Source organism: Ascaphus truei, chromosome 2, assembly GCF_040206685.1.
Source record: "Ascaphus truei isolate aAscTru1 chromosome 2, aAscTru1.hap1, whole genome shotgun sequence".
In the NCBI taxonomy this organism is placed as follows: Eukaryota; Metazoa; Chordata; class Amphibia; order Anura; family Ascaphidae; genus Ascaphus; species Ascaphus truei.
Genome location: NC_134484.1, coordinates 159,608,862 through 159,626,755, shown reverse-complemented (window position 1 = coordinate 159,626,755; position 17,894 = coordinate 159,608,862). Strand labels below are relative to the sequence as shown.

Below are 17,894 nucleotides of genomic sequence, written 5' to 3'. Positions count from 1 at the left end.
AAATAAACAAGTTCAGACAAAAATTTGGCTATGAAAAGAGAGGGCAATTCTATCACACCGATTAACCTGTGGCTTCCACAGTGAGGGGGATACAAGTTTTTGTGCATGCCGCCCACGATCATGCCAATGGTTACCAACGTTTGAGAAAAGTAGTTCCTCCAAAATGCAAACAGTAAGTACATTTATTTTATGTACTGTACTTAACAGTATTCTTCACAGTTTAATATGGTTTTCAGATAATACTGTATGTTAGTATTGTCTGTGACACAGCCTAATTGTGTTTGCTTGCCTTTTGTTTCTTCAACCATGTTATGAAGATTCTAGATGAGTTAAGTCGTGAAAATAATGAACGTTGTGCTGGGAAAATTCTCCAAAATAAGAAGGGATGTCACATCTTGAGAAGTAGTACTGTATAAGAAGAATGAGAAGACAGTTTAGATTAAGTTTGGGGCCTACCAGGTACAGTGCAATACATTCAATTCATGCATACTACTTTAGTGTATCTGTACCTCTATATTTTCCACCTGTATTTTTGTTCTCTCCCTGTTTCCCCCTAGCCCCTTTGTTTATTATGTACCTGACTGCTTGTTGCAGAACTTGCTCTCAGAAATGTTCTGTGAACAGACATAACCAGTGTCATCTTAATGTCCAATACATTGTAATAAACTCTACATTAATTATGTAGTCATGGTTCACACTAACACTTATTAGTCATTGACTGATTGTTTCTTTATTTTTTTCTAAAAGCATTGTTAGAAAAATTGAAGCTAATCTTTCACTAAAGGATTACTCCTCGGTCCACCAGGCACTTATGGACAGCATACATAATAGATTTTAACACTTTTCTCCACAACTATTGTTGTTCAGTGGACCAAATAGATAATTTATGGGAGAGTTCTATGTAAACTTTCACATTATAGAAACCATCGCTTGTTATACCTGAACTTGCTCACAGCCAAACTCTGTGAATAATTATCAAACACCACACAACACAGCATAATCAGAGACAGTGTTCCCTTTTCTCTCCTTTTTGCCTGACTAACAATTGCTAAACCAATAAGAAGAAACGTTTAAGAGTTAATGTGGGAATGAGTCTGATAGGTGCATTGAGGTTTAAACATTGTAGTCTCCCTGTCTTTTCCCTTTGTTTAGTGCACATAAGAGATGATTTGGGGTAGGGTTTTCTTCAAACACGTTGATGTTTTTCAAGACTTGACTTGAATATAGCACTAAAAAATGAAAGCTGATTTACAGGATTAGGGGGCACAGAACACTGTACTCTTCCTTTAATTAATGAGTTTTCCCCTTTATTTTTACATAGTGCACACCATGATCAGGGATGTTAACAAACTAAAGCAGGCACGTGCTTGGTTGGAGTGTGGGTAACATTTTGAAGATGTCATCTTCACTGATGAAACTTCAGTGTCCTTATAGAGGTTCTCTAGAATGTTGTTAAGGAACCTTAACACCTTTAAATCAAGCAAAGGCTGAAGCATCCCCTGAAGGTACATATTTGGGAAGCCATCTCTCACTGGGAGTGGGCCCTGTTGTAATATTTTAAGGCACTCTACTGCATACTCTACATTTTGCACTTTATTAACAAAGTTGTATAGTAGACTTTTCTGTTATTCTGTAGCATTGAACTGAATTTAATGTACACGGACTGATATAGTTCCGTTTAACATAACTTTTTTATGTATTTCTATTTCTCTCAGGCATAATGGAGAAGAAACATTTCTATGATGTCATCATCACCCGGCTTTAGCAGCCTATGTTGGTGAACATTTCCAATCTGGTCACTGTTTGTTCTTGGACTATGGCTCTAAACCCTGTGCATCAGGAGAAAGGAATAATTTGGTCACACACAACATCAGAGTCTCCTGAAATGAATCCCATAGAAATGTTATGTGATTCTCTCAAATGCTACATAAGGGACAATGCCAAGCCAAAATCTGACACAAAAACTTTGTAATAATTACATTGACAACCACTACAAAATATTACCGGTAATTGCTGAAACATTACATGTTATTGGGAATGTGATGTTACTGTAAATATTTTTTAACCCACCTAAAATCTAATGAAAATGAAATATCGTTTTTCCATTTTGTTTACTGTGTTGAAGTGTAATATAATGGCTGCCATTTTTATAGTTTTGGGTAGTTACAACTGTTTGCGCATGCGCATAAGGCTAAATGGAAAATATGCTTAGACCATTATCTAAGTGGCGAGAAAGCACTGGTTTGAAGGCGGGTGGGTCATATTTCCTCCTTCAGTACATTATTTAATGAATGACCCTTGAAATGTGGGTGATTGAGGTGGGTAGGGCAAATTCAAATTACTGGTAGAGTTAAAAGGGGACACATCAAGGAATGTTGTACTTACAGTATTTTGTATCTTTCCCTGACCTTTTTTTCTTAGAAATTCTAAAGGTTTCTATACACTTTACCTCTTCTTTAATTTTGCTCTATCTGGATGACTTTCTAAAACCGTTTAAATGGAATCGCTTGTAGGTATATATATATATATATATATATATATATACATGCAGCGGACGTTATCTGATCATTTCACGGGTTAAATTACTTGGCACACCTGGTCTTGGTGCATGATTTCTTTAAATTTTCACGCGTTAAGACGCAAGTTTACTAGTGTTTTGATAGAGTGCAGAAAATACGAATTTTAGTGTTGTCTGCAATACCGTCGTGAAACTCAAGTGGGCGATCGTGAGTTGTTGTCTTAAAAATCTAATTGCAATTCAACCTATCTTTTATTGCCGTACAGTACTTCAAGTACTAAGTTCAAGTGCCGATTTGCCGCTCATCGGCAGCCTCTCACCATCAACTTGCCTACTTTTTGTGGAGTGCTGGATTCGGCACAAAAACGCCATTCTAGAGTGGCGAATAGCGGCACAAAGCTACTCGCCACTACTAGAATTGAGCGTGGCGGAAAAAATGCCTAGTTGAGGTGAAAAGTGCCTTTTCGCCGCGCCAATGGCGGGGAAAAAAACCGCCAAACACATTGGCGTTTTTTTTGCTTCTCGCCATGTTTTCGCCCCTTACTGAATAGGGGTAGGCATTTTGGGCATGAAACGGGCGAGAAGTGCCTTTCCGCCGCTTACTGCATGACCCCCTTGGTGTCTTGCAAGAGATGTAAAGTCCACAAAACACACAGGCAGGCTATACACCTCAGTAGATAATCCGAGTTGAGGCTATATTAGATTAGGCCTAGCATGGGGAGCCAAAGGGCTGGAAGCAGAGCTTCCTCATAATTGTTCAGAGTAGTGGACACTGAAGATTAACTTTGAGGACCTATCGTTTACAACCCTGGACATTGCTCCTACTACTGAAAAGTTCAATATTAACAGTTTGGTTATAGTTGTGATTTTTATGACAGTTTTTACATTTCTTGTTGGTTTAATTGTAATTAGATTTATTAGAAGCATGGATGGTATGGGGTGGGTGCTGCCCTTCCTGGGCTATCTCCATGTCCCACTCCCTTGGTGCTAAGGGTAGGAATACCCCTGACACAATAAAGTCACTTGTGATGCCGTATGTCCTCAATGTCAGGTATTATGGGCCCTACTATGTGGGGGCTTAGGGAGGATTATTTTCCCAAAGGCAGACGAGTCTAGGCCCCCCTTGACTCAGGTAGAGCTTTAAAAACAAGAATTATGGAACATGTGCGACTCATAGAGAGGGGTGACCTTACTCATCCAGTGTCAAATCATTTTTCCTGTTGTAGCTCTGGAGGTATGGGGGCCTTTTCCTTTTCAGGAATAGAACATGTACCACAGTCCACCAGAGGCGCCAACAGGGTTAATGCTTTAGACCGCCGGGAACTATTTTGGATATTCACCATGAAGACGAGAGTCCCTTTTGGGTTGAACTCAGATTGGGACCTGGGTCCTTTTTTAGAGAACTAAATCTATACGTATGGATCTTAGTCATTTCACATGTTTATCGTGATCCCATACATATACATATGGGTACTCTCTGATTTATTTTGTGAGTACACATTGATTTAGATTCAGATATAGGATCAACCAACCTAATATTTCCCTGTCTTGTGTCTATCGAATTGCTCTTCCTTTTCCTTCCACAATCATGTTGTTGTTGTTGTATTTTGCATACTTCCATCATTCCACAATATCCGCTCCCTAATCTAAAATCTCAATATTTCAAAAAATAAAAAGAGAAAAAAAGACTTATAGAAGTTTACAAATATTTTGAAAGATAAATTTAAAAACAGGCATCTAAATTCACCTTATGGTATATCCTTAATACAGTACCCATGGACTTGTGATTTATATCACTCAGTTTATTGACATTTTCTTAAACATCCAATTGAGTTGATTATATAACATAAATAATATATACTAGATGAGAGACCCGGCGTTGCCCGGGATGTGAAGTGTGAATAAGTGTGTGTAAATGTTGTATTGTAAAATTGTAAGCTAATGTGAATGTTATGTAATATTTGTGAAAAGTGTATTTGTAAAACAACAACAGTAGAAAGCACATGTATATGAGGGCAATTTTGGTAAGTGTATGTTAGTTGTTTCAGTTGTTAGTTGTGAAAATGTTAGTGTTGGAAAGTGTTGGTGAAAGATGGTTATGTAAATTTTTGATAGTAGTAATGGTGAAGTGTGTGTTGTTGAAATTAATGTAAAGAAAAGATGAGTGCAGTGAATTGAGTGTGTTTGTGGATTGTTGAGTGTGTGTTTGTGCGTGCTGGTTGTGGTAGAAGGGGAGTGTTGGCATGCACGTGGTATTTAGCATTATATTAGGTGTAGTGTGTGTGTGACCACGGTGAAGGTTGGTTGTGTGTGTGGATGAGGTAGTGTTGTGTTGGTGAGTGTTGTGTGGGTGTGTGGGTGTTGTGTGGGTGTTGTGTGTGTGGGTGAGATGAGTGTTAGTGCAATAAATGACACAGACGGCTCAATTTTAATTGTGTTCCAAATATATTTTATTTAAAGAAGAGGTGAGTATTGGTGGGAGGTGTGTTTCCAGCGGAGGGGGTGTGTTGGTGTAGACGTACGTTGAAATTTTGATTGTATTGAGTGTGGGTTTGGGGGGGGATGTGGTTTTGGGGGGGGGTGGGGTGATGTGGGGAGGGGTGGGGTGATGTGGGGAGGGGTGGGGGGGTTTAATGCTGGGTGTGTGTGTTGCGTCCACAGGAGGAGCTCCGTGCGGTGGGCGTTGGAGAGGTGAGGATCAGACAGTGCTGTTGCCTCAGGGGGGGTTGGGGGGGGGGTTAATGTTGGGATCACACAGCGCTGATGCCTGGGGGGGGTGGTGGGGGGGGGGTTAATGTTGGGATCACACAGCGCTGTTGCCTGGGGGGGGTTAATGTTGGGATGACACAGCGCTGTTGCCTCAGGAGGGGGATGGGGTTAATACCCCCCTCCCCACATGCCCCCCCCTCTGCACATGCCCCCCCCTCCCCGGCGCTCCAAGTCACCCCCCTCCCCGGCGGGGGAACAGGCAGTGGCCAGGCAGGCTGCCTCGCGGCGCCGAGTGGCCAAGATGGCGGCGGGCTGGGGGGGTTAATACCCCCCTCCCCACATGCCCCCCCCCACACGCCCCCCCCTCCCCGGCACTCCAAGTCACCCCCCTCCCTGGCGGGGGAACAGGCAGTGGCCAGGCAGGCTGCCTCGCGGCGCCGAGTGCCCAAGATGGCGGCGGGCTGAAGGACCCCCTTCCTCCCTCGCGGCGCCAAGTGGCTAAGATGGCGGCGGCCGGAAGTAGAGGTAGGGGGGAAGATGTCAGTGGCGCGGAGTTGGGCAGTCCCCGGAGGGGAACGGCAGGGGGGGGACGGGAGGGGGGACGGATGATGTGTCCCCCTTCTGGCTGATCACGGAGGCTGCCTCCCTGCACCTCACAGACCTCAGCTGCAGCCATGTGCGGTGTCCGTTGGTGATGTGAGTATCACACAGCGCTGTTGCCGGGGGGGAGAGGGGGGTGTGTATGTGGGGGGGCTTTGGGGGTGTGGGGGGGGGTGTGGGGGGGGTTTTGGGGGTGTGGGGGGGGTGTGGGGGTGTGTGTGGGGGGGTGTGGGTGTGTGTGGGGGGGGGTGGGGGGTTTTGGGGGTGTGGGGGGGTGCGGGGGTGTGTGTGTGGGGGGGGGGTGTGGGTGTGTGGGGGTGGGTGTGGGTGTGTGTGGGGGGGTGGGGGGGTGTGGGGGTGTGGGGGGGGGGTAACAGACAGCGCTGCTGCCTCGGGGGGGGGGGGTGCGGTGTCCGTTGGAGAGGTGAGGATGAGACAGTGCGGTGAGGTGAAGGGGAGGAGTGTTGGCAGTGTAGGCCGTAAGAGGCGGTGTGAGCGTGCGGTGTGTGTGGTGTTGTGTGAGGGTGTGGAATGTTGCAGTGCTGAAAGCAATAAGACTTGTACCTGATTGTGCAGTTCTGTCGTGGTAGCAGGAGGTCAGGGTTTTCTGGGTTGAGAGCAGTGAGGGTTAGGTGCAAATCTCTCAGAGCAGTGAGGGTTAGGTGCAAATCTCTCAGAGCAGTGAGGGTTAGGTGCAAATCTCTCAGAGCAGTGAGGGTTAGGTGGAAATGTCAGGGTTAGGTGCAAATCTCTCAGAGCAGTGAGGGTTAGGTGCAAATCTCTCAGAGCAGTGAGGGTTAGGTGCAAATCTCTCAGAGCAGTGAGGGTTAGGTGCAAATCTCTCAGAGCAGTGAGGGTTAGGTGCAAATCTCTCAGAGCAGTGAGGGTTAGGTGCTGGCAAGCGTTCCCAAAGCTCAGTGAGTGAGGGGTGGGAAAGTGTGTCAGTGGTGTAGCTCAGTGAGGGGTGGGACAGTGTGGCAGTGGTGTTGGCCTCAGACCAATGAGAGTTGTGCGGGGGCGGACCGCAGACCAATGAGAGGTGTGCGGGGGCGGGCATGGCCTGAGGCGGAGTGACAGGCCAAAGGTGCAATCAGATTGTCCGTAGGGACACAGGAAGATGCAGACAGGCATACAGTGCTTTCACTAATATATAATAAGATATGTATATGTATGATTTATTATTTTTTCAAGCCATGGTTGGTATCTGTCTGTTGTTTTTTCTTCACATTTATGCAATTGGATATGTATGTTATTATTCATATACTAAAATTTCATATTGATCTTTATGTCATCTTTTTCAGCATGTCCTGCATGAATGTGTTAGCTACCACTAGCTATTGGGTTCAAAGCATTATAATATACATACATTAAATTATGTTTTTTTATATACAGATTATTCCCTCTTTGATATTATGATTTCTTTCATATATCAGAGATAGGAATTACTGTTTTGTAAATGTGTTCGTCATTATGTATTTTTTGAATAAAGTTTATTTTAATTTAATCACTGTTATTGTGAGAGACCCCCTCCATATTGGTCTGGTGATGGTGTTCCTGCTGGTGCGCATGCGTCCCTTCTTTTCTTCTCCACCCCCCCCCCCCTCCTCCTCTTTTCTCTCCCCTTCTTTTCTCCTGTCTTCCCTCTTTCTTTCTTTCTTTCTTTCTTCTTCCCTCCTCCTCCCTCGGGCCGCGCTCACTGTGGGGACAGGGAGCCCAGGGGTTGCTATCGCACAAGAGCGTTCACCCGGGGCTCCCGTGTTTGTTCCTCTATGCACGCGGCAATGGGGAGGGACCTAGGGTTCATTCCTTCTTCCTTGGGAGGTGCGCATGCGCACCAGGAGGATGTGGATAGTGGCGCCGGCGGGCGTGCGTGCGTCCGGCGCGCTCCCCCACTCCTTAGGCACACTCCATGGTCACCTTAGTGGGAAAGCCTTTACTGCCTCTGCGCAAGTGCGTGACAGCTCGGTTCTCTCTCTGCTGGCCGAGGATTGCGTGTGGAGGCGGGGGCTGTGTGTGGGGTCGCGTGCGCATGCTCTGTTGACCTCAAACCAGAATCTCATCAGCCAGATCATGGGGTGATTCCCAGATTTGGTTCAGGATTGGTAAGCCAATTATTTTTTAACCTTTAAATATGCTAATGATGATAGAATGTGTATGCCTTGATTAAGTGCTCTGTGTAGCACGAAACATGTTGGTAGGGTAATGCCTTGCCTTTTTCCTTCCATGACTATTAAACCTTTTTATGGATAATGCACTTTCCTCCTAATTCTCTTTTTTGGATGATTCCGGTTGTGCTCTGCCATTTCTCTCTCTCATTACAGACTGGGAGTAAACTGGAAGTTGAATGAGTTAATTATTAAAATTCCAGAGGTTCTCCAGACACTCAATGTGGAAATAGATAAATTCTTTAGAATCAACAAAGGTAGTGTGGAGTCTCACCTAACACTTTGGGAGGCTCATAACACTACGCTTAGGGGTACCCTCATCAATATTGCAGCAGGGCGCAAAAAAGAGAAGCAAAAGAGCAGAAATTACAGGCTCAATTACAGGAGCTCTCAGATCTACATAGGCGAACTAAGAGAGCAGACACTCTAAAGGAGCTAAAATATGTGAGAATAGAGTAGAACTTACTACTTACCTCCCAGGCTGAGAACTCTCGCAATTGGTCAACGAGGAAGTTTTTTGAAAAACAAAATGGACAGATACTGTACCATGCTAGCAAACAAAATCAGAAATAGACAAGCTAACTTTAACATAAATAATATTCGTAGAAAGTTGGGGGAACTGACCTCCAATCCAAAATGAATTGTGGACGAGTTCAAACAGTACTACAAGGAGCTCTATAATGGAGTGAAGGTCACTCATGGGGTCAAAACAGAGCGGGCGCTGAGGGAATTTCTGGAGGACACTGATATACCTAGTTTGAGTGGGGAGGAGAGGGAGCAACTTCAAAGGGTCTTCTCTATTGAGGAGCTGTTGGAGGTTATAAAAAACCTGAAACCTTCTAAAGCACCAGGTCCTGATGAGTTTTCTAATTTCTATTACAAAAAAGTCGATAAATTATTAGCCCCTCACCTATTGCAAATGTACAATGCAGTGCAGGCAGGTGCCTCATTCCTGAGCTAGATGCTCCAGGCATCAATCTCCTTAAACTATAAGGAAGGTAAAGACCCAACAAATTGTAAAAGCAACAGGCAATCTTGCTAATAAATGCAGACATCAAATTCTACTCTATGTTACTAGCATACAGATTGGGTCATATCCTACCCAGATTGATCCACCCTGACCAGGTGGGATTTATTAAGATTAGGCAGGCATCAGACAACACCAGTGATACAAAAAATTAAGCGCAAATAACACCACTTTGAACAAAATTTAGCAATAGACAATTTATATACTGTCCTTAAAGAGTGCAGCTCCCGATACAGGACTCAGACCAAATCCAACCAGCAATCGATGAAGAAAACAGGTGCACAAATCTCATCAGGACATAGAAGAGAGGAAATGAAGACACCAAAATAGTGCAATAATGTCAAACAACAATATGATCAAATGTTGAAGATTCTATAAAATTCGCACTCACGTATTCCACGTGATATATGAGTTGTGGTTGTTATAAGTTACCAACTTTCTTATCCAGATGCATACTCCAGATCAATACCAATAATGTTCCATACGAAAGGAAGGGAAATCCACATACATAAAAAAAAAGCAAAAATGTATAATACAGGCATACCCCGCATTAACGTACACAATGGGACCAGAGCATGTATGTAAAGCGAAAATGTACTTAAAGTGAAGCACTACTTTTTTCCCACTTATCGATGCTTCGGTAATGGTAGGGAGCTGGTATTGCTGTTCAGGACGTGCTGACAGGCGCATGCGCGAGCTGCCGTTTGCCTATTGGGTGAGGGGAATCAGCGCGTCACTGCTACGGCGGTCTGTAGGGCAGAATAAGTGTCCGTACTCGCGAAGCGTGCGTACGGACACAGGGGAATGGGGCTATTGAAAATATGTCCTTACTCGTGAGTGTACTTAAAGTGAGTGTCATTAAACCGGGGTATGCCTGTACTGATTTTAGTATTAAAAACACAAAGTATTCCACTTACATAAGTGTCTTTGTGGCAGACATTTAGACTCCCCTGGGTCATATGGATAGAGGACACTCCACACAGCTACAGTATCTGCTCCACGGCCGTCACAGCATGCACTGGGCTGGTTGGTGCAGTCTTCCTCTCTAAATGTCGCCAGCAAGGTTCCACTCAGTACTCTACGACTTCACCCTTAGTGGCTCAGTGGCTCAGTGAGTAAAGACACTGACTGGCACTGGGGAACCTGGTTCAATTCCCGGTGTCAGCACCTTGTGACCATTGGACAAGTCACTTTATCTCCCTGTGCCCCAGGCACCATAAAAAATAGATTGTAAGCTCCACGGATCAGGGACCTGTTCCTGCAAGGGTGAAGCTGTGGAGTACTGAGTGGAACCTTGCTGGTGACATTTAGAGAGGAAGACTGCACCAACCAGCAGATACTGTAGCTGTGTGGAGTGTCATTTATCCATATGACCCAGGGTGGTCTAAATGTCTGCCACAAAGACACTTATGTAAGTGGAATACTTTGTGTTTTTAATATTAAAAGCAATATTATACTATTTTGCTTTTTCTTTTATATATCTGGATTTCCCTTCCTTTCGTATGGAACATTATTGGTGTTGATCCGGAGTATGCATCTGGATAAGAAAGTTGGTAACTTATTACAACCACAACGCTCATATATCACGTGGAATACGTGAGTGCGAATTTTATAGAATCTTCAACATTTGATAATATTGTTATTTGACATTATTGCACTATTTTGGTGTCTTCATTTCCGCTCTTCTATGTCCTGATGAGATTTGCGCACCTGTTTTCTTAATCGATCAGACAACACCAGACGTATAATTAACCAGATTGAATTGTCTAACAACAAAAAGACCCTGGTCATGGTGGTAAGTCTGGATGCTGAGAAAGCCTTTGACAGGATAGTTTGGCCATATTTAAAGGCCACACTGAGAGCATTTGATTTCAGGGGTAGAATATTAAAGGCAAACACAGCACTGTATAGCAATCCGGCCGCAAAGGTGACACATCAGGGCTTCCCTTCTGACATTTTCCAAATTAAGACTGGTACTAGGCAATGGTGTCCTCTTTCGCCACTGTCATTTGCCTTATGCATGGAACCACCAGCAGCCCAAATTCAAAAAAGCCCAGGCATGTCTGGTATCCAAATCAAGGAACAATCGCATAAGTTAGCTCTCTATGCAGATGATGTCAGACTGGTGCTATCAAAGCCTCTCACCTCCCTGCCTAATCTATTTAATTTGTTAGGTAAATTTAATAGAATTTCTGGCTTCAAAATAAACCAATCCAAATCAGAGGCCCTAAATGTAAATCTGCCCAGGGAAGGGGAAAAGCTGAAATCTATAAACTTTAACTGTAATTGGCAACCGGTAGCTATACCTAGGAATCCACATTACTAATAGCTATAAGACTCTATACAAAGCGAATTACCCTAGATTATTACAAACGTTGAAAGGAGATCGCGGGCGGTGGTCCTCTTATAGTATTTTGTGGTTTGGAAGGATGTGCTTTATCAAGATGTACCTACTCCCACAGATTTTCTACTTGTTCCATACTCACCCAGTTCCGGTGGTGTTGAGGGTCATTTGCTCAGTTCAGACGTTGATCTTTAAATTTATATTGAAGGGCAAAACCCTCATTGTTAAGAGTAACATCCTGAGGAGTCAGTTCTGGGGGGTTGCCTAGCGGTACCTTGCTTGTTGTCATACTATAAGGCGGCCCAATTATGCCAAATTTCACAATGGCACACAGACCCCACTAATAAAAGATGGGTAGCACTGGAGAATGTAATATGTTCACCCATTGAGTTATGCAACTTGATTTGGTCCCCTAAAAGGATGCTTAAATCCATTCAAGAGCCGCTTTCCTCGATGACCAATTTGTTAGCAGTTTGGGAGGCCTCCAAATTTAGATGTTCCCTGACTTCCAAAAATTTGCTAATGACTCCATTATTTGATAATCTAGACTTTGCTCCGGGGCTGAATAGCGTAGATTTCAACATTTGGAAACAGAAAGGGTATTGTAGACTCAAGGATCTGGAGGGTAGAATAGGCGTCAAAATCTTTGACCAAATTAAGTCAGACAAGGACATCCCTAACTCAGAATTTTTTAGGTACCCTCAGATCTTTGCTTTTTATAATAAAATTACTTTCCGCCCACAATTGCCGAATTTTTAAAATCTCTGTATATTAGAAACAGATACGAGTGGACTAACCTCTCAAATGTACAAGGAAGTGATCTGTTCTGGAGCTGAGTATGATAGGAAGCTCCATTACATGGCTAAGTGGGAAGCTGACTTAGGTGAAGAGCTAGAATTGGAAGACTGGGAAGATTTTTTTCTGGCCGCTTCAAAGAGCTCAATTTGTATGACCGTAAAGGAGAACGCATATAAGGTCCTGATGAGGTGGTATCTTACTCCACTTAAACTATCCAACTTCATCTCAAGTTACTCCCCATTGTGCCCCAGACAATGTGGAGAGCCAGCGGACTTATTACACATGCTGTGGTCTTTCTCTCACTTGACTCCCTTATGGGAACAAATTAAGGATTGGCTACAGAGGATTTGGGGCCTCATGATCCCCTTAGACCCGTGGCTGTTCTTATTGAACAGACCATTACAGGTATATCCAGAACCGACTCTAAATTGATTGCCCATTTTCCTACAGCAACGAGGTGCGAGATTGCAGGATTATGGAAACAAAATGAGATTCCAACCTTGGTCAAAATTAGGAACATAATTTGGTTTGTGTGCCAGATGGAAAAAGTTAACAAGTGAATGACTCTGGCAATAAATTCCAAAAAGTCTGGTTGCCATGGTTGGCCCAGACGGACATCCCAGGAGTGAATGCCACCTTGATATTGCTCTAATAGTTCTAGATTTCTAATAGTTCTCCTTTGACTAGTGACAGGAACACCAGGGACTAAGGATAGGAATGGGACTGCGCAGGAGCCAGGGCGAGCCAATCACAGCAAGAGATCTAGCCAGATCCTGGACACTACCACAAGTAACTAGAACAAATAATACAAGAAGACCTTCCTCACATCCCCTCTCCCCCCTCTCCATCTCTCACAGTTTTCATCTGTTTGATTTATACATACCCTTTACGCTGTTCAGTATTAACAATGCATATTGTTTGAAAGTAGGAAATGGAATGGCATATGTTTCAGCTCAGAATACTAATAAAAATAAAGTTACAAAAAAAATAATCAACTTTTTTCAATTAAAAACATTGGGGCACATCTTTATTTGTAAATAAATTTATAACGTATAGTCGTCAAACAAGTCGATGGACCACCAGGGAAGATCCATTGTATGCCTCAAAAGGCCACTGGGGCCCATCCAAACAACTTCATCATCGCAGACTTTGGCTTTTTTCTTCTTCACATACAAAGGGCCATGATCTTTGCCTTGGGAGCCTTTGGAACCTTTTCTTCAGGAACCTTTGGCTTTGGCTTGGAAATAGCTTCCAACTTTTGCTTTCTCGTGGTTGGCACAGCAGAAAAAAGCAGGTTCCTACATCCGTACAATCGGGGTTGCTCCATGGAAGCAGATGGAAGAATGCACAATACAGTATCTGGACAAGAGCTCATTAAGATAGAGATCAGCTTGTGAGAGGCTATGCAATTTGTGTCACCTTTTATGCACTGAGTCCCTGGCGGAATTTTTTGGCAGGTGTGGACACGAGCTGCAGGTATTATAACTGGGCGTACACTGAAGATCCTTCTTTGTAGAGGTTCCTGGTATCTAAGGTGTAGCAACCTTAGTCAATAAGAACATGGAACAAATTCTTTCCCAGATTTTATTCAGAGACAAGTTCAGAGCGCAGCATCACAGCGTCAAATTATACAGGCATCCTTAGCACAGGTTATGGATGGAGAATTATTCAATTATAGGCAGTTGTATGATAATTCTGACAGCTTCTTAATAATTCTGAAGTCTCCTCCCACAAATCCACATCTTTATACCCCTTTAACGGATTTCCGATAAAGCCAAATAAGTACTTGTTTTTCCCCAAAAGTGTTACTTTTCCAGATGTTCCTCATCAAATTGTGTCATACATTCCTACTCTGTCTCATCCTCATTATTTCTTAACCCGTTTAACCTTTCTTGATACCTGGCAATATCCTGTTTTTCCAATTATCTCTTTCTTCTGATATACTTGAACTTCATCCCAGAATTTTATCTCTTAATGGTGAAAGTTGAGAGGCCCTCTTGATTATATTTTCATGAATATATTTTTCCTTTTCTTTTTAACTTCATATGTACCAGATAGTTATAAAGAGACAATATGGCGTCTCTCTGGTTTTAGATATACATGTAAGAATAGTGTGCAAGATATATTTGTATCTCAGAATATGTGAAGAGATCTCATACTATATCTCTTTATGAGTTTCAGGTTTGGCTTTCTTTTGTCTAGTTAATATCACACCATTCTTCAGTCCCCCCTTTAGTTCATAAACGAACCTGCATTAATGAACTACCCTTTTGTTCCTCTGAATACAAGAGATCTCCGTCAATGTATTCACATCTTTCTCTGTCATCTAGACCTAGTCCTGCAATGTGTTCACACATAAAAATACATATTATTGTGTAACATAGTGTTTGTGTTATATGATTTGTTTCGTGGCAGTGGTTTGCTTATTGTGTCAATCGGTATAGTCTTTTTCATTCCCGATTGGAATTCTTCATTCCCACTTCTTGGTTGTGTTGTCATCATTGGTGTTGGTTCCGGTTCAGTTGTCATCTCTGGTTCCGGTTCAGGAATTAGTCTCTGTACTTCATGGAATGGAAGGGGTGGGGTCCCGAAGAGCCGTTGGTACCATGGCTGCGGTGGTACTTGTGGGGTACCTACATCAGATCATCTGGGGTCATCTGGTACCATATGGTGAGGGTATCCAAGGAACTTCCGGTACATCCACTCCGGATCCATATCCTGAAAAACAACAAGTACAGCATCACTCCTTATCAGTGGCAACCTGAAGTGGCAGAAGCCTGCCTTTGTACAATTTGCATTGATCAATGTGTACCCACATAGTGGTACCTTTATGAGGTTTACAACCTTTGCTGTGTCTCTGAGACACTTTTTCCACATGTATCACTGTAGAGCCCAATTTATCAAGAATTTTGTATGGGCCTTCCCAATTTGCCTCCCAGGGGCCTGGCTTACGAAATGTCTTTATCATAACCATCCCCCCTTTGATAAATTTGTCAGCACCGTTGGCGGTAGTAGCAACTGGTTTTGCCATGTTGCAAGCTGCAAATTGAGACAAACTTTGAAGTTGTGTCTGTAAATCTTTCAACCATTCTGATCGTGCAGCCGCTGCGATCATTGGTCCAGATAAAGTTGGTTCATTAGGGAACCACACTGGCATTTTTCTTCCTGTCATGAGTTCAAATGGTGACACTTGTGTTGCCTGAGATGGTGTTGCCCTAATGCTTAGTAATACTGCGGGGATGTGTAGGGCCCAATCTTTACCTTGGTCTAAAAGGCATTTGCGTATACGTGTCTTGAGTGTACGGTTCATACGCTCTACTATTCCTGCAGATTGTGGATGGTAGGGTATGTGGAATCTCTGTTGTATTCCCAGTAAACCACATAGGGCCTTTGTGATGTTTCCTACAAAATGTGGGCCGTTATCACATTCCATTACCTTTGGAAAACCCCAATGACTGAAAATATGAGTCCACAGGGCCTTGGCTGTTGTTAGAGCAGTGCAATTACGCAGAGGGATAACCTCAGGCCATTTAGTGAATACATCTACAACCACCAACCCATAGGCATACCCACCCTTAGCTTTTGGAAGTGGGCCTATAAAATCAATTTGGATGTTATCCCATGGTCCACCTGCAATAGGTACTCTCTGTACCTGGGGCTTTTGACCCTTAGGTCTCGGATGTATTTGGGCACAGATAAGACATTCAGCACAAACATTTTTACATGTCTGCACTAGTGTGGCACTCCAAAACTTGTCTTGCATTACTTTAGTTAACAAATCTGTGCCAATGTGGCCCATTGTGTCATGATTGTACTTGACTAATAAAGGCTCTAAATGTGCGGGCAAAATGGGTAGTAAGCAACCCGTGTTAGTTTGTTTACACAAAATTCCTTCCTGATCAGATAATGAAGTGTCAGTGGACATTGTGTTTCTCAAATGTTTGATGTTAGAATCTTTTGCCTGTTCTCCTTCAAATGCAACTGACTCAATAAAGATTGTGGGTAGGCCCTTACTCACAGAGCTAATATCCTGTATTCTCACTATAGGATATAAAGTTTCCCCATATCTGGCGGCATCCTTGGCTGCAATGTCCGCCTCAAAGTTTCCCATAATTATAGGATCCTCTGAAATTCCTTGATGAGCTTTTACTTTTAACACTGCTACTCTGTCAGGTGCATCAAGGCCTTCCTGGTACAGTTTTTCTAGTATGGCTGCATGTTGTAAGCCTTTACCTGATGCATCAACTAAACCTCGTTTACACCACAGAGGTAAATGTTCTGTTAATGCTCGCACTACATATGAGCTATCACTGTAGATGTTTATCTTTCCTTCCACATTCTCAATAACCCATTTAACAGCTTCAAGCTCAGCACGCTGTGCGGAGTATGAAGGTGGCAGCTGGAATTTAAACATTTTCTTTCCCTCAGGGTCGTTCACTGCAAACCCTGTCCAAAACTGCCCATCCTCCCAGTAACGAGCTCCATCTACAAATACAGCAGGAGCCGTCTCATCCTTTTCCTTAGAAAAGGGAGAGGCTTTTTCCCGCTGGACTTGAGTGTGACAATCGTGTAATGTACCCTCGTACTGCATAAGCTGAGGTAGAATGTACTCTCAATAGCATGTGTTTTTGTTCTAGAGGGCTGGACCCTCCAGATACACGTATTAGGATAATCAATAAGCCATCCTTCTCTCTGCATAACTTCTGAACCCAAGATAGTAGCATGCATAGCCTCCGTTTTCCACATTGCAACATAGATAACATGATCTTTTAAATAAACCACTACCTCTGGGCACAAAACAGCCGGGGTAGCTTTGCCATTGAAGCTCACCAAGACCGCTTCTTCAGCAGCCTCGGGGACCCTCAAAGGCAAACCTGTTGTAGAAACGGATGCCCCACTATCAATGAGTATTTCAACCTTTATCCCCTCTATCACTCCTAGGAGATGTGGTCTCCCGTCACCTGCTAAGGATATATTTGCAACAAATGACAGAGTGACAGGGGGGGCACACCCCTATGCTGAACTCACGGGGTTGCCCTTCTCCGTGTTTCCCATTCCCTGCTCCCCAGTCCCTACTATTGCTTCTAGCATTTTCTGTGCCTGGTGATAGGGACTTGTGTTTTGCATGGGGTTGTGTTGGTCTTTATATTGTGGTACTGGTGCGGGGGGTGAATACTGTTGTTGCATAGGGGGCATGGGTGGTGCTGTGGGCTGTGGGGGTCCCCTATGCTGTGGGTAAAGCCCATTCTCATTACCCTCTGATCCCCCTTTGTACCCTTCTTGTGCCTGATCATACATCAAAGATCTACAATCCCTTCTCATGTGTCCTGGCTTGCCACAATAATAACACACAAAAGGAGCATTTTGTCCCTGTCCTCCCCGCCCCCTCCCCATACCTCTTCCTCTACCACGTCTGGCGTTTGGATTGTATGTGGGATTAGGGTAGGTCGGGTTGTAGTCATTACCATAGGCATCAGGACCTGTATTATTATACCCAAAAAGTTGTCTCAATTGTGTTCCCCCTTCTGAAACCAACCCTTTGTTTATCAAAACTTGTGCAGCTGCTTCTACACTTGGGGCTGCCATAGCCAACACTTTTATGGCAGGGTCAAATTCCTTTATTTTCTGCAAAAACTCAATTATGCATTGTTTGTTATCTTCCTCAGTCATTTGTACAGACTCTTTCCCCATAACCAATTTCCAAGCATTTTCCCAGCTTATAGCACATGCCTG

At 43.6% G+C, this 17,894-nt stretch overlaps 1 protein-coding gene across 6 annotated transcripts in view; it reads left to right on the top strand.

Moving 5' to 3' along the window:
* NETO1 (neuropilin and tolloid like 1) overlaps positions 1 to 17,894 on the top strand; it is a 287,874-nt gene that overhangs the window by 149,589 nt on the left and 120,391 nt on the right. Inside the window, exon 7 of one of the 6 annotated variants that reach the window (XM_075585458.1) lies at positions 318 to 2,471. The exons of the other annotated variants lie outside the window; for them this stretch is intronic. Within the exon in view, the coding sequence (XP_075441573.1) occupies positions 318 to 416 (99 nt within the window). The 3' untranslated portion in view covers positions 417 to 2,471. Of the gene's footprint in view, positions 1 to 317; positions 2,472 to 17,894 lie in introns of those variants that run through there. 6 annotated transcript variants of the gene reach the window in all.